At 46.1% G+C, this 22,767-nt stretch overlaps 1 protein-coding gene across 2 annotated transcripts in view; it reads left to right on the forward strand.

The window, feature by feature from the left end:
* Window positions 1–13,642, forward strand: part of LSP1 (lymphocyte specific protein 1) — a 50,123-nt gene extending 36,481 nt beyond the window's left edge. For both annotated transcript variants that reach the window (XM_050336490.1, XM_050336491.1), the window contains exons 7-11: window positions 8–89; window positions 468–608; window positions 1,391–1,471; window positions 2,326–2,440; window positions 12,280–13,642. In XM_050336490.1, the coding sequence (XP_050192447.1) occupies window positions 8–89; window positions 468–608; window positions 1,391–1,471; window positions 2,326–2,415 (394 nt within the window). In that variant the 3' untranslated portion in view covers window positions 2,416–2,440; window positions 12,280–13,642. The remainder of the gene's footprint in view (window positions 1–7; window positions 90–467; window positions 609–1,390; window positions 1,472–2,325; window positions 2,441–12,279) is intronic.
* Window positions 13,643–22,767: the final 9,125 nt, after the last annotated feature.

A 22,767-nucleotide genomic window follows, 5' to 3' on the forward strand; every position in this document is an offset into this window, starting at 1 on the left:
TCTCCAGTAACAGCATAAAGAAGACTCAGCCTCCCCTCCCTGTGTCCAAGATTGATGACAGGCTGGAGCAGTACACACAGGCTATTGAGGTGGGCTGCTGTGTTGTCTCTGTCCCCACTCGCCAAGGAGCCCCCTTTCCTGGTGTTGGTCTCCTACTGTGCCTCTTAGCTTTACCATCTGGGAGATGACAACTAAATTGTCTCTTCTTGGGTGGGAGTGCTGCTTGTTCCTTTCTGTATCTCCCTCCATAGCATAAAGCAGGTTTTTTAAGCAAGCTGTCCCATCCTTGTTTCCTTATGTTCCTTGCTAAAAGTGTGGAAGTTTCTGACAGGAACTAGTAAGACTCTACAAGTCTCCTTTCATAACCCCTCCTCCCTGAGGACCTTCAATTACAAGGGTTAAAAAAAAAGGGGGGGGGCGGCAGAAGCACACTCTTTGATGGTGATGTGTCTCCATTTATTTTCCAGACATCCACAAAGGCTTCAAAACCTGTTCGGCAGCCTTCTCTTGACCTTCCTACCACGAGCATGATGGTGGCCAGCACAAAAAGCCTCTGGGAATCTGGGGAGGTCACGTCGCAGTCTGCTGCGAAGCCCTCTCCTTGTAAGGTACGGCACTTGGAGGATTTGCCTTGCTTGTGAAGGAGACAAGAGACTGGCCCTTGGGCACAATATGCACTGCCCCGTGTTAGCCTGTTGGTGTGGCTCGTTCGTGGTGCCTACCAACTCTTGGCCAAGAGATTCAGTCTCTTCTATCAGGTTGCAAGGCCTTGTACCTCGGAGATTCAATTTGTCTGTGTTAGGGTCCCCAGTTATTCCTTGGTGGTGCAGCTAGGAAAGCCTCTGTGATGCTGGTTGAGGCTCCAACCTGAAATGGGAATAAAATTGGCTGGTGGGGAGAGTGCCTGTGTCTTCTGCAGGGGCTTGGACTGAGCTCCAGTTGTTGAGCACCAAAGTGATAAATCTTGTAAACTTGGAAAATGCACAGAATATTAGGTATTGCTCTTGATGATTTCACTTTCTGGTTGTTGTGATTGAGGCTGATTCTGTAACACATTGGTTGCAAATCTGTGTATATGTGAACAAAATTTTTTGCACTTAAAGAAGCCTTGTTGCTAACATGTCCTAAATAGTTAGCAAACTTAAGAAAACAAACATCATGGAACTGATTCAGACTCTTGTTGAAGAGACTTAAGGAGAGGAAAACATAGGATATATACTGGGAACAGGAAGAAGTTTTCAAGATCATGGGTTTTAGCTGCAGCTGTTATAGGTCAGATGATGTGATATAAATAAAAAGAAGGTCAGATGTGTGGGTTTGAAATGAACATGAACAGGGGCACGTTCAACAGCATTAGCAGTGAAGGGTAATGAGAACATCATCTTCTCAGGATATCGTGGCTGGAGACATCGTGAGTAAAAGAAGTCTTTGGGAACAGAAGGGCAACCCCAAACCTGAGAGCAGTATCAAGGTGAGTTAGTGTCTGTGAGTATGAGAGCACTTGGCTGGATTGGAAGTATTGAGAAGATGGTGATGTTCTACAGGGACAATGGCTACCTGTCCCTATCGAGGCAATTGCATGCCTAAGAGCTCTTCCTAACAGTGCAATGCTATTCCTTCAGCCCTAGTGAAAATGGGGGCAAAAATTAGTTTTATATCCAGTAATGCTGTAAGGTCTCTTGAATAGCATGTCCTCAGCCCATGAGCTGGGAATCTCAGCCTCTAGGCTCTAATGGAACTGCAAATGTGAGTTACTTTGCTCTTGTTACATTTTTTAGTATTGCAAGTAAACAAAACATGCAAAACTAAGTGGAACTGAACCTAAGGCAGTATCAACATTTGCAGGTGGATCCGGGGTTGTGAGGGAATGTTTGTAGAAATATTTCTTAAAATGCAGCAAGGAGAAACTGCTCAAACTGACCAGGCTGGGAGAGGAAGATCAAAGTATCTTGTCAGTTCCGGGGTTGGAGCTGCCAGTATCTGGTAAATAAAACCAGCTCTTGCCATGGGTAAAAACAACCCTGGCTTGGGGGTTTGGGCTCTTAGGTGAGTCTTCCCTCACAATGCCTGACATTGCATCTTCTCTTTCCTGTTGCACATCCTGTGCTTGCTGTGTTATCCTGTGCTTATAGAAAGTGATGATGGATCTGTGCAAAGAACTTGTGTGGAAGGGGCCAGAAGGGAGTACAGAGTAGGCTGTCTCCAAGACTTCTGGTATTAAAAACAACTGTATCAAATACTCATCTGGCTTCAGTTATTTGATGTTGACTGTCTGTTTAATGGAGAAAAATGCTGACTTTGGCTCTTTTTTTCTCTCCTGTTCAGTCCGTTCCTTCTGGCAAAAAGTATAAATTTGTTGCAACAGGCCATGGCCAGTACAAGAAGGTGTTGATAGATGACACTGCAGAGCAATAGTGTGCCTGGAGAACTCATTAACCAGGTAGGTGGGATCTGACCTTGCACTATGTAACGAAGTCCTGGGCTGTTCTGGCAGGATGTTGGGGTTATTTCTGCCAGCTGCACTTTGGGTGAGTTGGAAGGTCCTGTATGGGAACATCTGGAGCCTTGCTTCTGGGCCTGACTGTCTGAGCTGGAAAAGCGTGGGTACACAGCAGGTTTTTGTTTTTTTTTTTTTTTTTTTTTGCCTCTGACTTTCTGATGCTGATAGGAAGCTGGATACCTGTGTTAGTTTAATCTTCAGGATAAGTCCCTTAGCTGCTGCTCCTTGGGTGAAGATGTGTTTGCCTTTGCTAGTTCAAAGGAATAGTCTCAATATGCTCTCTTTTCTTATGCTCTCTTATGTTGCAAGGAGAAGTACATAGTTGGAGGTAATTCTATCTGAACATGGGGGCTGATGTACTTCTGAAATTCAAGTGTTTCTGGGGTCTAATTCCCAGATTTACTGAATTAATCATGGTGAAAACTCTTCATGACTCCAGTAGCCTCTTGGAACGAGTTGATAATAAGGTTGTAGCAGGGAGGATGTGAACATCTGTTGTGCTGGATAGACCAACAGAGCAGAAAGAGCTGCTCTCTGATGTGCAGCAAGGGGGAAGGCAGGACTGGGTTACTGTCTCTGTGCTCTCTTGAAATGGTTTTTGGATCTCAAGCTCCTATTGTGTTTATGCTCCCAGATACCCTGGTGTTATCTTGAGTGGCTGATAGTGGATTGCAGCAATAAGGAGGAATGGTGTAGAGGGAGGTGATAACCAGTTGGATCCAACTGGGCAGCATCTGGCACAATGAGTGGAGAGGAAGTTGTTGAGGGTGAAAACAAGCTTATTCTCTTTTTTGCTACTATAAAAAAGAAGCTTTATTTCATAGCCAAGCTTATAAATAGCTCTGTCTGCTACAAAACACCTTTTGTTTCTGAATTCTTCTGGGACCTATGTTCCTTCCTTCCTTCCCCCCAACCCCCACCCTTAAGGAGATGGCTTCTGAGTGCAGCATATTGTTTTGTTTGTTTCGTTTTGTAGTGCCCATTTGGAGGAGAAGCCCTTTTGAACGCTACTCTGAGAAGAGCAGCAGTACAAACTCAAGGCTGCCCAGAGATGTGTTTTTAGCCCACAGAACTTGTATCCTCAGCTTACTTCTCTGTCTGTCTTTCAGGAACCTCTCTTAAGGTTTCCTCTTTGATCAGAATCTCCGTTTTCCTGAAGTCTGTTTCAGTGCACCAGGTGGGAGCCTACTGAGCTTCAGTTCTTTACAGCAAACAGGTTTTGCTTGGTTGTCAGCAGGTTTGTTTGCCCTACCTGAGCTTCTCTAAACAGCTCAAATGAAAGTGCCTTTGGTTCTGGTCTTTGTCCAGCATCCTTTTTTGAAAGGCAGGAACTGTCATGGGATGTGCTCTAGGATCCACTCAGAACTCCAAACAGCTGTGGTACCAACATTGTTGCACTGTGGGTTTGTTCAAAAGGAAGTTGTTTTGTTTTTACTGTGAACAGCAAAATGACTGCAATAGCTGAAGGAACTTGGCTTGTTTCTGTTCTTAGGTTTTAGCTTGCTGTTTGGTATGCTGTGACCTCTCTGCTCCCCAGCTCCTCTCCACCCCCTGAACTATGTTCATCCTTTTCTGTATTACTGGATCACCTTGTTGTTGCCTTCTTGCTCCCAAACCCTTCTGGATTATCCCCGTGTCACTTTCTTAACACCACCTTATCAGCTTTCTAGTTGCTTAAGCACAGGTACAGTTTTTGCTCCTCTCCTCCCTTCCTGAGCTGCTGGACCTCAGTGCAGGCTTTGGAGCAAGAGGTTTTCTCTAAGTGGCAGTTTGGGCTCTTAGCAACTGCCTGAGGCTGTTTGACATTGAAAAGTACCAAACCCTGTGCCCTTTAGCATCCCTCTTCCATTTCTCAGCCCAGCATCTCAGGCTGGGACATACTGCACTGACTTCCAGTGCAGAGCCATTGGTGAAAATCTGCTGCTTACAGAGATCTGTCCTCTGTGATACTTTCATGTCAGAGTCTGTCTCTGCAGAACTTTCCATGCTTGCTGTGTGTCTCTGTCCTTTGCTCTAGGGGTAAAAGGGCTTAAACCATGCAGCCAAACCTGCCTTCCTTTGCTTCCTTTCTTATGTTTGGGAGAACTGTTCTCCCCAGTGGCATTTCTCCATCCTTCATCCCTGTGCAGTGGGGCTGGGTTTGTGGATGCAGCCTGGTTGAAAGCGCAGCAGATGCAGAACATGACAGCCTTAGGTGAGAGTTGCTGGTTTGTTCTGGGTGGTTGTCCTTGCTGCAGGACAAGAGCTGAATTAAAGCACAATTGCTTCTTAAACCACCTTCTCTGCCCAGATTCACTTCGTCTCCCAAATGTAACTGATGTTGGCTGTTCTCCCTCATGCTAATTCTGTGGATCTTGTGCATGCTGATTCCTGAGCATAGGCATCCATTCACTGTGCTACAGTAAGGTGCCATTTATTGCTCATCTTTATCTGCATTAGGCATTTCACATGTTTTATGCAGCACTCTTTGATTTTTGTGTTTGTACTGCTGTGTGGATCTTTTTGTATAGCCTTCTCTTCCAGCGATGTTAAATTATCCTGCAGAGGCTTACCTGGCATCCACTTGTGATTACTGATGTGTTTCCAACCTACCTCTTTTCAGCTTTTTCTTGAAAAACTTAGGGGTGTTGAGAAATCCTATCTTTAGATAATTGGGTTATTCTTTTTTTTTCCTTTGAATAGGAAAAGGATTACAGAATAGAGAGGATAAGACTAGCAAAGTGAAAACTTAAGTGAAGGTTTGATAACTGAGCTGCTCTTATAGCATCATCACAAATTTGGAAGACTTCAAAAAAGCAAAAGGGGTTCTTTGTTTTGTTTCCAAGTCTCTTCATAGTTTGCCTTGAGGAACTTTTGGTCAGTTCCATATCCTCTGCACACAAAAAGAGTATAAAGAGCTGTGTATGGAGTTTCCTATTTGGAGTAAACATGGCAATCCTATATTAGCTGTGTAGGAGCACCCTAGCCTATGAAAAAGTCCCTTGTGAAACAGAAATAGCTGATCTCCCAGCTTTCAGGCTCATAAACCTGCTGGCAATGGAGTTGCAAAGGATGACTAATACTCGAAAGCACAGCTGTCTCTTAGATGGGCAGAGTTGGGGACTTTCCTTTAGATACCCTCTTTTATCAGGACATCAGGGACAAGCAGGTAGGCAAATATCCTGATTTTCCTCTTGAAAATGAGGCTACATGTGGTTAGCATAACCCCTAAAAAAACCCATCTTATTAAATACACAGAGTTGGATACCTGTGTGCTGAAGAAGGCAAGTTTAGTTATGGAAACCATCATCTGTGTTTGAGAAAACATGATAAAATACGTAACAGAACTTGATTACTGAAATAGTGTTCTGTGCATTGTGATTTGGTAGACTGACCTAGGAGGATGTCAGATAATAATGCCCACTTTGTTAGGCAGGAGAACTGCTTTGTGAGAGCAGAATATCTTACGCTGTCCCTTATTTGTGCTGGTGAAAGGATGAGTTTCCATTTTGTTCTCAGCAAATGGATTAGGGGTGCACTTTCAGTGGAGAAGGCAGAGAAGATAGCTCAAAATGTATGTTACTCTCTTTCCATGTGGTTTCTAAGACTCAGAGAAGTGGAGCAACCCAGATTCCTTCAACTTCATCTTCAACTGCTGCTGCTTCTAGGATCTATCTTGGTCTTAGAAAAACACAACAAAATCCCTTAGATTCCCGTTATCCTTCTCTAAACTGGTCTTTTTCTACTGGCAATTTGTCACCTTCACTGTGTGCCTCCCCTCCCTTCCCTCTGTTACTGCATACAGTGCTGCTTGCTGCCTCTTCTTATAACAAGTGTGTATCTGTGTTCCTATGACCTGTGGATGTGGTATGTTATACACTTAGGCTTATAAACATATGGAGAGTAACCCTTAAACCTGCAGCACAAGGCTGCTGATTTTGAGGGCTTTTATTTAATTTCCTTTTTTTTTTCCTTACACTTGGCTTCGATGGGCAGTAAACCTGGTCTTAGGTGTTCTCTTGCTTGGGTGCCCTGCAGGAATCTCCAGAGGCATGGAGCTGCCTGGCTTCAGTTGGCTGACCATCCTGATGCTGTTCTGTTAAAGTTCTTGGTGTGCTCCTCAGCTGATTTGGGTCTAAACCGGCTCACCTCAAACACAGTGCTGAACTTTGTCATGGGTTTGGTGGCCAGTTCCTTCAGTTTCCGGGCGTCAAAACGTGGCTTGTGCAGAAGGATGGGCAAGCGGCGGGGAAGAAAGAAGCCTTCTTCCTTCCGTGGCTTCTTCTCTTCTGCTTGCTGCTTCGTCTGCTTGTTGAGTGTCACCTGGTATAAAATAGCATCCCACATTTTCATGGCTCTTGATTTAAACTGCGTGCAGTCTTGGCTGATGACTGCTTGAGCAGTGTCCTCTTTACTCCCTTCCTCCTGTTCCACCTTTTCTGGCTTGGGCTCTGGGAAGCTGGGTGCTTCTGGCTGCACCATCAAATGCTTCTTGAGGCGATGCCAGCCACTGGCACTGGTTCCAGGTGGTCTCGCTGCTTCTGCTGCTGCTGGTGCTGGCTCAGCTTTGAGGGGAAGGCTGGGGTTGGGTAAGCTGGGGCTCAGTTGAGTTTCAATGATGTGTTCTGCCTTCGTGTCTGTGGAGGTGGACCCGGTACCATCAGCTGATGCTGGAGTTGCTGTTGCTGGGTGTGCCTGCCTCCAGGGAGTGCTGGATGTCGATGGCTTTAGGATGTCTCTGTCTTCCTTGGGTAATTCAGGAGCTGTCTCTGATCCAGATATTTTGGTGTCACTTCCATGAGTTGTAGGCATACTGGTGTGGGCATCAGAGGTGCTGGGCTTGGGTGAAGGAGCCTTGATGGACTCTTCAATAGGATCAGGCTTGGGAGCTTGATCAGGAGGCTCTGTGTCTGCAGCAGGAAGGAGGGGAGGTTCCAACAGGGAAAGCGGGGCCTTGCTGTCATCAGGTGAGGTGGGAATGTGCTCTGGAGATGGTTCAGAGCAGCTTTTTTGAGGTGCTGGGGAAGAAGGTCTTGTGTCTTCATTGCTTACAGTTCCTTGTGTCAGGTTTGATGTGGGAGTCTTAGCCCTAGGTGGCTTGACACTGTGGAAATAAGTGTTCACCTTGGTGACATAGGTAACCTCTGGTGCCCTTTCTTTACTGGAAGGAGGAGGCTCGGGGAAAACAGATATTAGTGGGTCACATGGAGAGGGAAGGTGGGAGCCCATGTCTTCAGGCTTCTGTGTAGTCTCAGGAGCCTCTGGTTTGTGTAGCAGGGGCATGGCCGAGGAGGTTGTGAGCAGGACATGTTCAGCAATGCGCCTCTGCTCAGTGACCTTCAGTGTGAAAGGCTTGCTCTTTCGGAAAGGGGAGGAGGCGCGCTGGTTGATGGGCCTGATGGAGATGTGAGTTGGCAGGCTGGTGGATGGGGGTGCTGCGGTTTCAGGGGTCTCTGCTGGGGTAGTACTTTCATCGTACTCCTCTTGGTCAGGGCTGGCCTCGTTCACAGGTGAGAGGCTGGACCGGAAGGACTTGGCTTGCTCTGAAGCAAAGACAGCATTCTTTTTGGCTGCCTTTTTCAGCAGCCGCTGGAGCCGCAGGTTGTCCTTCCCAGGCTTTGGTAGGGTGGGAGGGGGAGAAAGGTGGTGGTGGATGGGAGCAGGCTGGATGGAGGATGATACTGTTATCAGCATTGTCATTTCCTGTGAAAAAACCCCAAAGTTTAGAGTTGGTGTGGGCTTAGCCCTGGGCTAGCTTCTGAAGCATTCATACATAAGTTCTTCCCCTCCTCTCTCTAAAAGCTATGAGTATGGAGTCAGTACTGTGGGAGAAGAGCATCAGTCTTGGTTTCCTTACTCTCCTGGCATAACCTCAGCCAGTCTTGAGGGTGGGTGTGGCAGGGCAAGAAATGTACTGGGGGAAGCTGTATTGCCAAATCTGGAGCTCTTCCTCTCCTGGCCTTAGCACAAAATCCAGTAAGAGCTCTTTGGGACCCCAGACGTCCGTGCCTTGGCAAGTCCTAGTGGGATTGGGAAGGAAACGTTGAGGGAAACAAAGTGGGTCTGAAATCTTGAAGCTTTGAAACATCTCCAGAGGCACAAACCAGGAATGTTTCATGGCTTTCCAAATTTTGGTTATTAATACTCTGATACAATGTTACATACAACAGAACAGTCATAAACTACATGTGTCATTTGAGTCAAAGTCAACACTTGCCCTGATTGATTTCATCTGGCATGAAGGCACCCCTGTGAAATGCAGCGCTTCTCAAAAGCTGTGTTTATCACTGAGAAAGTGCTTTGTCACAGCACTAACTTGGACTGATCTTTCCTTGCTGCATGTAACATGGGGCAAATCTTTCCTCCTGCACTCCTTTCTAGATAAAACCAAGTTTTCTCTTTCCCTTGGAAAGCTTTGCCCCTTTATCACTTAGTATTTACTGTTACTATCCTGCCTTTATCATTTACTATTCTGTGAAACAGAAGTGGCTTGTGGTCTGAGTCAAGTCTTATCTCCAGTGGCAATTGCAGCCCTTTGACCAACACTGGGCTGCTCCTACAGGGATGCATGACTGCTTTTTCTGCTCTCTGTCGCTAACTCACCACCATCTCCTCTTCTCTCTGGTGAGCACTGCTCAGATTTCCTGACAATGGACCTAAGGGTCTGTATTGGGGATAGAAAGATAAAACTACTCTCAGTTCTCCCCTTTCTCTTCCTGAGCAAGCTGGGGAGCACCAAACACTCAGCCTCTGACCTGCAGTGACTTTTTGAAGCCCCTAGAAAGAAATCTGGCTCTGTCCTGGCTCTTGCTCAGCACAGAGTTGCTGAGTTTTGCTATGAAATGAGGCATAAATCACTGAGCTCCTCAGCCCCTGGTGGTGGATGCAACTGAACATCCTGAAACAAGGAAGAGGAGGCTGGGGTGATGTCAGGCTTGCTCAGAGGAGCTATTTATTGCATGTGCTGTGCTGGGTTCCTGGTGGCTCCCAACCTGCTCTGGTTAGTGTGGCTGTGTAGCATGATACGTACTGTGCGGGAAAACTATCCTGAATCAAACTCTCAAAGGTGCAGAACAGCTATTTGTGCTTCAGTGCCTGGTGTTAGCTTTGGGTTTGCAGTGCTGCTGTCAGCACTGGGCTGGGAAGGTGATCTGTACTGAGCAAGCAGGTGGTGTATCTGCCAAAACTGGTTGTGAATCAGCAGAGAAGGGTGACTTAAAAAAAAAAAAAAAAAGGCAGCAGCAAATACAAGGACTGAAGAGGTGGCATGTAGTGCTCAAAAGCTTTGAGACCAAGCCCTCACCATGGTGGATGAGCTGTTCCCCAGAGCAGAGGCTGTGGTGGGAAGGTTCTGGGCAGTGTCTAGCAAGTGGTGTACTCAGTACAGGAAGGACATGGATCTGTTGGAGCAAGTCCAGTGGAGGGCCACAAAAATGATCAGAGGGATGGAACACTCCTATGAGGACAGGCTGAGAGATCTGGGGTTCTTCAGTCTGGGGAAGAGAAGGCTCTGGGGAGACCTTATTGTGGCTTTTTAATATGCAAAGGGGACTTATAAGAAATATAGGGACAAAGTTTTTAGTAGGGTATGTAGTAATAGGGCAAAGGGTTACAGTTTTAGACTGAGATGGTTAAGACTAGGTATAAGGAAGAAGCTTTTTTTATGGTGAGGGTGGTGAAACACTGGAACAGGTTTCCCAGAGAGGTGGTGGATGCCCCATCCGTAGAAACATTCAGGGTCAGGTTAGATGGGGGTCTGAGTAGCTTGATCTAGTTGAAGATGTCCCTGCTCATTGTGTGGGCATTGGATTAGGTGACCTTTAAAGGTCCTCTTCAACTAAAGGTCCTATTCAAACTATTCTATGACTTATTTTGGCTGCAGGCATGAGAAACCTTCTGTAGTTTTGGTGAGGGGGCTTGGAGGGGATTTGTGCCAGCTGGGGGTGACAACTGTCAGGCATTCCCAGTGTCTTATCAACTTCGTGCTTTAGGCACAAGGCTGGGATTAGGATTTGCTTTGTTCCAAGAGCTACTCTTAGAAGCAAGTCTGCATTGTCCCCAAAAAAGGCTGAGACCCCATTCTTCCTCATATATCTGCTCTCCTCCCCAGTTCATGGATATTTTACATTCTTCTGGGTCAGAAAGCCAAAATGTCTGTTGGAGGGGTATGTGTTTTTGGGCTTTTTTGGTGTGTTTTTTTTGGTTTTTTTTTTTTTTTTTGCGCAATGCTACTCTGGGTCTGTTTGTGTAGGAGTTGCTAATTGCTTGCTGAGTTTTTTGTGCTTTCTTCTAAATCTGCTGAAGGGTGAGCAAGTACATGCATCTGATGGTAGGATTTACTGTGGAATGATTTAATCTGTTCCTGTTTAATGTGGTCCCATGGACAGCCTGTACTACGAGATGAGCTATGGTGTAGCAGCACTGTTAAACCAGATTTATAAGGTTGACCTGCTTCAGGCTTGTATTGAGAATACTAAAGAGGCAGGGCAGTGAACTTCCCAACTACTGATCAGCTCTTTGAGTGCTTTGGTTGTCCCAAGGACTGCTGCTTGCCAGAAAAATGCAGCTTCCCATGTGAGTCAGAGAAGGATCTTGCCTGGGATTTGCTGTGAACTGCCAGATGCTACAGAGGAGAGCATGGGGAATCTTGGAGTGGGAAGTTGAGATACAATATGCATGCACGAGGAAGGTTTTCCTTCTGTTCCCAAAGTTTTGTGCCCTATAACATCAAGATTTGTTCTCTTACAGTAGTCTGTGCTCTTAAAATCACTCCTGTTACTGTCTCAGCATCTGATCTGACTTTAAACCTGCTGTACTGTGGGTCTTGGAGACCTTGTGGTGTGTAGTAACTTCCATGGCATGTGACTGTATTAGAGTCTGTGTGCTTGACTAGTGAGGCAGAGAGATGCTAAGGGACAGCGAAAGGAAATCAGCTGTTAATTTATTTGCCTTCCCTGTCATGCTTGGCTTTGTTTGAGTCTCCTTCAGAGTTTTATGTGCTCAGGAGAAATTCTGCAACAATCAAGATTTGTCTTCCCCCCCTATTGCTTTTGCTTCATTATGTGGCAAAGGGACACTCAGGCTTGCTTTATTACCAGCGGAAAACTCATGGACAGTGGGGGAAGTACTGCCTGAGAAACTTGTGTGGGTTTGTGATAAGCTGGAAGGAAATGAAGATAGAAGTTAAGAGGCTTTCAAAGGGTTAAGTTTCCTTGCTGGTGGTTGAGTGCCCATGGGTGGATGTGTGGTCACCCACACTCAGACCCCAACTGTTTCTCCTGACTTCACTCCATCTGCAATCAGCCCCAAATCAGGATTAGTGGGGAGAGTGTCAGCATGCAAGAATAATTCATCAAGTGATGGAAAACTCATTTGTGTCCTGGAGTCCCTTAGCTGCACCAGCTGTCGTGCATGGAGCAGATGGAGAGCTGCAGGAACCCAACACCTCTGCAGATGGTCCCAAACAGAGCTGTGGCTGCCAGGGGCTGTAGGAACATACTCTGCTTTAGTGGCTTTCTTGGGCTTGGGAGGAAACTTGCTAATCTCTTCCTTTTTGGGTTGGGAAACAGCTTTGGGGCAGGAGTGCAGCTGTGACCTCTGCTGGGTGTGCAGCCCTTGGCACCTGCTCTGCCATGAGCATGGAGATTCCCAGAATTGTGGACTCTGACTGGGCATTGTGAAAGTGGGTGGGAGAAAACCACTTGTAATTGCTAGACAAGATGCAGCCTCTGTACAACCCAGGGTATTGCTCATGAGAGGTCAAATGGTATCCATAACCTTGTTATTTTCTTGTCTTGCAGCTGAGCTTGGTCCTGGCTCGATGCAACCCTCAATGCCACTATTTCCTCTGCTCCACAGAAGATAATTGAAGGATGTTTCTCTTCTGGCTAATGTCAGTCCGCTTTGGTACAGCCTGACTCCTCGTGGGGTGTGAGCAATACCGCACACTGCCTTCAGATGGATGAAAGGAACTATATCAGCTGGCAAAACCTATCCCTGTTTTAACCTTCTGTGTGATTCTTTGGCTTTTTTTTTTTTTTTTTAATCTGTCTCTGCTATGGAGATGGGAGGCTGTGGCTCTGTTTCCTCTCTTAAGTGTTGGAAGAGAGCGATGTGCTGCCCTGCTGAGCAGGCAAGGCTTTTGCTATGTGATAATGAATTTCTGCTTTTGTGGCCCTTGGTGGCTGAGTGGTGGCAGAGAGAGAGCTCAACAGTAACCTGGTAAAAGAACTGGTGTTTGAAAGGAGGGCAATGGGCAGATTGTGAGAAGACTGCAGGGAGAGTGTAAGGAGAGTGCAAGGACCACTTGTCACCCTATTGATGCCAGTTGTGGGTAAAGTCTTCCCCTGTTTACAATGCAGCCTCTGTCCCTCTACAACATCTGTTTTGAGGGACTTCTGTCTGTGGGTTTCTCTGTGTACATCAAATCACTTTCAACTCAGTCCTGTTTTTTTATTTAGTTCCCAGATCATTCTTTAATCACAGTTCCATACCCATGCCAAAATGTCCCTGCCACTTTCCTGTCTCAACAGTGGCAACAGCAGCTTTGTTTCAAATAGCTGCTACCTATCTAAGATGGGTTGGAGGTCTCCTTTCCCAGGTGTGAGGAGTGCTGACCCCTTGTATTATCTCCCTTCTCTGGGAAAATGATTTGCTTGTTCTCTAACATGTGGGCTCCAGTGCCAGTGACTGAAACACTTCTGAAAGTCAGAGGTGGTGGGCACATTGATAACCTAGTTGGAGCTGAACAGGACATCTGGGAAATGGCTGCTGCTCTTATGCTGGAAGCTGCCTTGGTGAAAGGGCATCCTAGTGAATTGTCTGGGGAGGCCAAAGCTTGTTGTGAACTTGAGGAAACTGAATCCCCAGAGAGTGGCACTTCTGGCCTTGGGCCTGAGGTCTGCAAATCAGCTCCTAGGGCTGTTTCTGAACTCTCCCACTCCTTCATACTTCATGGTGTTCACATGTCCCCCCATCCCCTCTTTAAAATCTTATTCCTACTCTCTTCCCATGTCAACATAATTTTGCAAGTTGTTTTTACTCTCCTGGAGGGAGGACACATTGTCTCCATCCTGCATCAGTGTGCTTTCTGCTTAAATTTTGTGCCTCCTGGATTTTCCTCTTTTTGTAAGCATTTAATAAAATTTGAAGATGATGTTGTAATGATGGCAACTCTGAGATTTTTTTTTTTCGTGTAGGAGTTTCTGCAGCAAAGCTGTCTTCCCAGACCTTTCAACTCCCTACTTGAGTGTAAGGTGGAGGAGAAGAAACATCAGGCTCAGTGATAAGAAGTAAAGAAGCTTGACATATGCAGGAAAGGGGATTTCTCTGTATCTGTCCCATTTAGAAACTCATCATTTTGCTACATTTTTCATTGGGGGTAATTGACTGTAAAATGGGAAGGGGTGGTGTTTGGATGAGAGAGGGAGCAGCATGTAGAGACTTTAGAGCATGGTCAGCTAGAAGCACAGAGCTTACCTCCCCAGGTAGTAGACCTGAGCAACATCACAGTCTGTAATCAAAATCCTGTCTCACCTGCTTATCCAGCTTTGATAAGGTCAGTATGGCTGTCTGTACTGGAACCCAGCATGCTAATGAGTTGATGACTCTATCTGGAACCATCTAATGAAAAACGTTTTTATGGAGATGACCTTCCAAGTAATAACCCTTTTATTACTTGTGAAGAGTTTCTACTGTCCTTCCCTATGCTTTCCTAAAGTGTTAGGAAGAGGAAAGCTCTCAGATACCACTTCTTGCTTTTATCTTTCTGCTTATTGGTACCCTTGTCCTTTCCATCTTCTGCTTCAGGTCCTGGAGGTAGGAATTCAAGGAGTCCATGTTCTTTAGAGCACTGAGGAGCATGGACACCATCTGGCCCCATCTTCAGCCCTTCCTCTGCCATGCTGGGATTTTCCAGTGAGGCTGGAGCAGTAGTAGTGTGGGGTGAAAACAGCACTACTTTGCATGTGTGCAAACTGGTTGCAGCAATTTTTCAACTCTGTTCTGTGGTTGACTGGAGGAAAAGATGGCTGGAAACTTCTCCAGTTACTTTTCTTGTGGCCTGCCAGTTTGGAGAGTGCAGACAAGGCCCCAGATGCTGCTTCCATGAGAGTCCTTCTCTAAGGAGGGTTAATTTGTGAAGGATGTTTTCTCCACTTAAAGCCCACGTGGACCTAGATGTGGTTTCAATAAGCAACTGCGGTAATTCAGGTTCTGGTCACAGCAGAGAATCTGAGCAGGTTATGGGAGACCAGAGCTCTCTAGTGGTGGTCAGGAACCAGGGAAAGACCTGGCTTGGAACTGATGTGTGTAGCTCTTTATGAGGTACTTACATCTGCCAGGGGAAATGTTTCCACAGTTAAATTAACTTTTACGATGTGCTGTTTCTCCTCCCAAAGTAACATGGTGTGCACATGGTGGTGGGAGTGGCAGTGGAGTTACCAGAATAGTGAAACCTCCCTCCACCATGCCAAAAAGAAAAAGAAAAAAAAAAGGGATGCTGCAGCCCAGGTATACTGGATGTGCATCTCTGTATTTAAGAGGGGATGGAGACTCATTTCCCCAGTCAGCAGCAAACTGTGGGGACTTATGGTTGATTTTTGTTGCTCCCTTCACAAGAAAACGTCGCAGTGGTGAAGTGCTTCTGCTCATCTGTTGCTGAAATGAAAAGCTCCCACAGGTGAATTTGCTGGGTAGAAACCACTGCGTGTGGTGTGAAGTTACACTGTGACCTTTGCAAAGCCACCCTGCTTCCAGCTCTTCTGCTTGTCTCTGGGACCTCTGCCCTCCTAGGAAGGGCTTCTGGGGACTCACCCTGCTCGCGTGAGCAAAGGACAGCAGGAGGTGTGCCCCTCTGTAGCAGTAACCAGTCTGGTCTTACTCCGTAGCTGACCACTCTATATCTTTCCTGTGTTCAATTTTCACACCGCTGTGTTTTTTGCAGGACTGGCGTGTCAGAGGCTTTCGTTAGGAGACCTTTGCTCAGTCTGCTTCTGGGACTGCTGTGTTCTGAGCATGAGGGCAAACTAAGGTACTGAGTGAGTCTTTCTTGCAGGATTAGGTGTACCCTCAGAGCCTGGTGGAGAAGAGTGATGCTTTCCTGGTTCCTGTATCTGCTGGCTGCCTGTGTCCCTGTCCCCTGTTCTGCTATGCTACCTGAAATTACCATCCCCTGGCAGGCTGTCAGTGTCTGAAGAGAGTAGCTGGAACCCCCATATTACTGCTCTGATCTTGAGGCAGCCCTCAAGGTGTTGCTTCACTGCAGTTCCTTCTTTCTCCATCTTGGCTAGATTATGCAGAAGGGGAACATCCTTACAGCATCTGCTCTGAAATAAATGTGAGGGGCTATGGTAATACTGAAATGTGCTGCTTGTGGCAGGGTTCAGGGCTGCATTTTTCTTCCCAACAGGATTTAACAGATGGTTCTACACAAGTGTTTGCAAGATGGAATTGAAAAACATTACAGTGCCTGTTTCCTGCAGGCCATAAACCAGCATTATTTAAACTTGGGGAAAGCTTATCTGATGGATAACTCAAGTCTCTTTTCAATGTTACATTTTATGTAGCACTTGTTCTGCCTGGAGACTGGGGGCCAGACTTCATCTAGGAGTCTTTTCAAGTATAAAATAATTATAGGCTCATTTTTATGTCCATCCTAACGTATATGTGCTCGCTAATTAACAGATCTCTACTCAACCCTTGCAGCTCTGCATTGGGCCTACAGTGAGGCAATGGACACAAGAGTCTAGAGTTTCCAAATTACTTTGTTCCTTGAAATGTGTCTGCAGTTTCTGCTCTTTGGAAGAAAGGTCAGCCTCAGAGACACCTGAGCCTGAATGTCAGAGCTTTGCCTCCTGCCACCACCACCTTCAGGAAGGAAAATAAACAAGTTTAAAGAGCAGGGCATCTATAAATAATGAGGTGGCAGCTGATATGCTGCTGAACAAGATTCTGAGGTTGGTCCATTGCTAATTCTTGGCAGCTCAACACACTTTCCCTGATTCTGCATTACATATGTACATACAGACATATGTAGATATGTATGTGTTTTAAAGCAGGTAAAGAGTGAATCTCACATTGACAAGAAGTGCAATCGGAGCTACCATTTACTTCAGTAGTGTTGACCCATTATAAGGGTGCTGATAATGGGGCAGACCTGAGGTGATTTCCCTGTGCTTTTGCATTGAGTTCCCTTGGGGTTTAGGTTGCAGTGGAATGATCAGAAATTTTCAGAAATGTGTTTCATCTCTTCTTGTTAAGTGATGGTGATTTATCAATGCTAAAGACATGCACTCTTCATTCTTAAAATAAATAGAAAAAAGTATCATGGATTTGGGGCTTCTGAGGATGAGGGGAAGAATGGGCAGGGAGGGGGAGACTGAAGCAAAGTAAGGGGAAGATATCATTGGGATTTATATGAGCAAGCACTCTAAAGCATGAAAGCAGCCCTGTGCAAGTGTAATTACTCAATCAGAGGTGCTTGGTTGGGCAGGGAGGTCTTCCTCAAGGTTGCAGAGAGACTGAGTGGTTGCTGTGAGCATCTCAGCAGGTCTCCTGCCTTGCTCACCTTCTCTGGGGACACCCCAAAACAGCAGCTGCAGGCATTGGTCCTGGCTCCCATCCTGTTGCTCAGTCTCTTCCTCCCCACTGTCAGACTGTGTCATCCATTTGCACATAAATAGTCTGAGGGTGAGACCCAGGCCCTGTATTGAATGGTCAAGCCTGATCCCTTATCTTTGGAGACACATGTAGTCTAGATCTAGGGTGTCCAAGGACAGTCTCCTGAATCCCAGAGGGATTGTGCCTTAGGTGTCTAAAGCAGATGCAGTGAGCACATCTCCCAAAGCAAACAACTGACGGAGAAACAATCTACCACAGAAATCAGAAATCAATATTGACTGAAGGAAAAGAAATTCACTACTTACTGATGTGTAATTTGTTTCCATCCGAAATCATTTGCATGTTGGGTGCATCGTGTTACTCGGTCCACTTTACAAAATTAAGAGCTGATTGTTCCTTCAAGATCATGTCAGGTGCTGATTTCTTGTGATTTTTAGAGCCCTGTAGGTAAGTTCAAAACACCAGATGGAAAAGAGTGTTTACAGTAGCCACTAAGTACAAGCAGTTTCTCAAAAATAAATAAAGGGACTTTTTAAAAGCATGAAAATTTCCATCACCTAAAATTAGCATGAAGAAGGGCTATCGAGTAACACCACTGCATGCTCCTAACTTTGGCCCTGTGAAGTTCGGCATCTCAAGTACTGGACAGGTGAAGGGCAGATGATGGTGATGTTGCCAGGACAGCTATTCTAGCAGAGTAGCTCCAGGCAATGAAACCAGTTGGAGGCTTTTCAAGTTGGCTGTCAGATTTACTGTTTTGCAAAAGTCAGGGTTGCTAAATGCAGATTTGGAGCTGTGCTTTGATTGTTACCTTCCCAATAACGGAAGAAGGCAAATGCTGGCTCTGTCCCTGCTTGTTCCCAGTGAGGGACGTGCAAGTGCAGAAAATGCTGCAGTGGTAGCAGAGGGTGTTTGGAGTTGATTAGTATGGTGAATTTTAGCTGGGGGCATTTATGTGCAGTTTGACTCAAAGATCTGGGCCAAGACTGCTTAAGTGAGCTGGTAAGGATGGCACCAGTGCCTACCTTTGTCCTGGATAACCTGCGAGTTACCCAAACACTATGCAGTTATTTACTGCCTCTTGGCCTCGGGAAATTTCATCCCTTTTCCAGCTGACTGTTCAGATTGGGCTTTGCTTTTTCACAGCCTTTCAGGAGCCTTTAAGTGTGAATGTAAAGGCAGCTGGGAGGTTACATATATACTCACAGGAAGATGGGGACGTATAAGAACAGTTTTCTGGAGGTTTACAAAGCAGCTTTACACTCAGGTTAAGCTTGGCCTGTTTCGTATGGCTTTTGAGATGCTGGTGAGCTATGCCACAAAGCCAGCTCTGAAGGCAAATTCTTGCTGCTTCTGCAGTACCACACTGCTAAGCCTTGCTGCTCACTGACCCCCTGTGCTAATATATCTGTAATCTGACTTGGAGTTACTCTGTTGTGGATCAAAGTAGCAAAGCATTTTCTACATCCATGAGGGTTGTAGCCCGTCTGATGAGACCAGCTCTCATCAGGGAGGTATATGGTGGTGTTTTTGGGTTGGTGTCGAAGGTGAGCTCTCCATCTGCTTTTCCCTCTCTGCCTCCCTGATGACTGATGAAATCATGCCTGGCTCTGCAGGACATGGTGCTCCTTAGTGCAGTGCAGACCTGTGGGAGGACTGGGGACAGGTCCTTCACGCAAATACCCTAATGCAATTAATTCCTCTTTAACTGATGACTTCAACGTCTCAAAACTGCCCTTGTCTTTTAGGAGCACCAGTGACTTTGAGTGTGACTTTTAGGAGCACTGGTAACTTTGACTGAAAATGTTGCTGGAAAAAAACACAGACAGTAACAACCAGAGCCAATCCACCAGGAAATGTAGACACCCACCCCACCTCATTATGAATAAGAATATTTCAACAGATTTTAAAAATGCCCAAGGATACCTTGTAACCTGCTCTGCTGCTGTCACCACTGCCATCAAACCAGCGTAACACACGTGTTTGCAGGATGCACTGTATGAATGATGCAAAGGGTGAGCTTATGTTTGCACATGCTGAAGTAGGAAGTGTCCAGATCACTTCCTGTTTCTTATGAAAAGATGTAGAGTGTCTGCTCTTACAGGCTGAGAGGAGATAGGATAGGGACAGATTTTCCTACCAACCGAGTTTCACAGAAGGGATGACACACTAGAGTCCTCCACAGAAGTACTGGTTGATTCCCTCCTACCAGATGCAGGTAGGAGAACAGCAGTAACAGGAAGGTGGATGGAGGCATACATAGGTAATTTGGTCACTAATAAGAGAAAGCTTGGTTGTTGCCCTTTATTCTCCTTGTTATGTCCCTGGACCTTTGAGACGTTATGAAGCCACCATCAGGAAAAGGTGTTGGCACCCTGAGGTTCCCCAGCCAAGATTCAGGTAGATGAACCCACAATTTGGCAATTATTTGCTCTGCCCTGTATCTGAGCAACTGCTGCAAGAGGTGCATCACTGGGCATGGCAAACACTGCACCAGGTCGCTTCTGGGAAAACAAGGGACAACCAAGGACAGAGATCCTGAGCCCAAATGCCATGCAGGTGGTATCTGAGGAGCCAGGGAGGAAAGATGGTCTTTGCTCAGCCCATTTGAGTTGTTTCACATTCCTCAGGATCGTGTTATCCCCAGTAAAATGACAATGGTCTGCTGATGCTTAGAGGAGCTGACTATTAAATTTTAGCCTATTCTGATCTCTGCTTGACTGGCTGCATAAAACAGGTCATTATATTTTACCCAGGAACAGAAAATAATTAATTATATGTATTCTGTCCTTTCTCTGAAGGTACCTAGCCACTATCTGATCTCCCTTTTTATTGACAGCTATTTCAATTAACTTGGAAAGAGTGTTCAATGAACATAGGGCATCTACTCTAACCTTGAACTGCTGATTAAACCCCACTGCAGAATCCCTTTTTCTGGGGCAGGATAAAGAGAAGAAAGGGTGTGGGGAACTGGTAAAAAATTTACTTTCCCTTCCCAAATGGCTTTTGTGATTCCCATTTCCCACCTGCTGTGAATCATGGTAAAATGTTTATAACTGGGTGTCACAAAACAGAAAAACACATCCCCATCCTTTCCCTGTCAGCTTAGTCAATGCATTTTTCTGGATACCTCCAATTATTTCAAGGCTAATGTCTGATTAAGTGGACAAACATGCCAAAACCAGAATATCTGTATCATGCAAAAAAGTAAAATGTTGTTTTGAAAGCATTCAAATAATTTTGGCGAGGAAGGGGAATAAACATTCAAACTGTGAATGATGAAACAACTCAAGTAAAACACAGTTTCCTTATAAATAAATTCACCTTGGATAACTCTAACAATTTTTCAATGACAGAAGGTGTCAGTGAAAGTTCCTCTGTGGCTCTACCGTGAAGGTGTAAGTGCAGTCAGGGGCAAGACTGGCTGAGGATGCATCTCTGGAGGTTCTCTTGCCTGACTCATGGGCCAAAGCAAGGTTTGCTTTGGAACTAGTTCCATTTGTTCAGCATTGGAGAGTAGTTGGTGCATAGGGTTAGGCATTTATTTCAGAAATTGGGTCCCTCCTGGATTGTGAAAGAGTACCTGTTTAATGGAAGGATGTAGCTGATTTTATTTACAAACTCTGTAGTTTTTAATGAATGTGGGTAGGATTTCAGACTTCCAGGACTGTAGAGGTTCTCAGATGAACTTTTCCAGTGTTTTTTCAGCTCACTGGCTGAGCATTATCCAGCCATAGGAGGCAATGATCCATGGAAGTGCTGCCCACTGACTGGTGTGCAATGAGCACAGGGAAAGGGTATTCTGAGGAAAAAACCCAGACCAAACAAAAAAACCACACACAAGCATTTGGCCAAAGTGCCCATATTTACGCAGTTTGTAAAATTATCCTGCTAATGTGTGTGCATTGTATTTAAAGGCATCTCCCCTGAGATCACTGGTTGCTTCAATAGATCAACCAATAGCCTGAAAAGATTGCAAGGGCTGATTACAGCTTCCCTACAAGTGGCCCTGCAATGCAATAAATTCCTGCGGCCCACCTCAAATAACCAGTCTGGGCGTTCCCACCTACCGAGAAGAAATGTGACATTGGACGAGGTTACCTAGCAGATACTTGCCTAGATCTCTGCCCCAGCCTCTAGTTCCTGTTCAAGGAGGAACACTGGTTTGCTGTATCCTCTCCCAGGTGGGGATGCTGTCACTGTAAAAGTATGCCAGGCTCTGGCTTGAGGTCAGCAGGCAGATGGACTTTTTGTGGTTTGAGACCCTGGTTCATGTCCGTGACCTGCATGTTTGCTCTTTGGCCTTGGTGCTGTCTCCTCACCTGGCACCTGGTGAGAGGGGCTTCTCCAGTGACAGCTGCCTGACACCCACCTAACAAAATCGAATAGCTTTCAGTAGCTGTGCAGCCACAGCTGGGAACATCCCTCCCTCATCTGGTCCATGTGATCAGTAGGGACTGGGAGGTAGCTGGTGGTGGTTTGCTCACTCTCTAGGGTGTGGCTGCACTGCAACAGTTCCAGCAACCTTGCTGCTGATGCAGGGGGAAGACATGATGTCAAGGCAGCACAAAATGTATATCCTAGAGCAGGAGAATCTACAGTAAAGAGAGACAAAGCTGATGATAAAAATGTCACAGGTTGTGAATGAAATTGCTGTATGATGGTATCAAGATGTGAAATAAGGAGTTGACATAAGGAATGTGTGAAAAGCACAAGGTGTGCAACTAAGGCATGAAATAAATGTTGGAGAGGATTATAATTATGTGCTGAAGGGAATAGAGAGACCCACAAAGGGAAAAAACTGACAAACATAAATTGGGCTGTGGGTAATGAGCCTTGGTTGTGAACAAGGTGACAGCAGAGCAAATGGAAGATGTGTGCCTCAGACAAGCTCTCTTTCCAGAGGGTTGGAGAAGGTATCCTCAGTCCCATGGGAAGAGGGAACCAGATCATGCTGGGACTAGAAACAAGATGCGTGACATGGACGTGAGCGCTCTTGACAGAGGCAGCCCATAGGATGCACAGATGTCCTTTGGGACAGTACTAAGCAGAAGGACCATGCTCACAGGGGGTGGTGGAGGGGACAGACAGAGCATGGACATGATGTATGATGGATGTTGTCTGGAGCAGTTGCCTGGCATGTCCAGGTGAGTAACTGAGCTGAGCACAAGAACTGAGAGAGTACTGCAGGATGAAAAGTTTGCATCTTATCTCATCATTTGAAAAGAGAGCTGTGGCAGAGAGAAGAGTCTGGTTACCTGTCCCTCCCATTACTTGTATCAATGTCACGTTTGTCAAGATGCTTAGAGCGAAATTTGAGTGATGTGGAGCGCTCCACTGCCAGTGTGCACAAGCAGCACTGCTCTGGTGGAGGCTGTGCAACCCTGCAAGATGCTGGCGCTGCCCCTGCCAAATGTCTGGCAGCAGGTGGGCCAGATGGACCCACGGGAGCGTTCAGGCCCACACCTGCCGAGAGCCACCCTGGTGTAAGGCCAGGCTTCACATTCACTTGCACACACACGTTTTTTTAACTGATTGATCCAGTCCCTGGCGCCGAGTTGCGATGCCCCACCAGCAGCAGGGACAGTCTGTAACTGGCAGGCAGGCAAAGGAGGCTGGTGAGTGCCGCTGCCAAACTGGGTGCACCGCAAACATAAAAGGAGAAACAG

The sequence above is a fragment of the Myiozetetes cayanensis genome, unplaced genomic scaffold, assembly GCF_022539395.1.
Source record: "Myiozetetes cayanensis isolate MyiCay16 unplaced genomic scaffold, myiCay2020 scf6-25, whole genome shotgun sequence".
Taxonomy (NCBI): domain Eukaryota; kingdom Metazoa; phylum Chordata; class Aves; order Passeriformes; family Tyrannidae; genus Myiozetetes; species Myiozetetes cayanensis.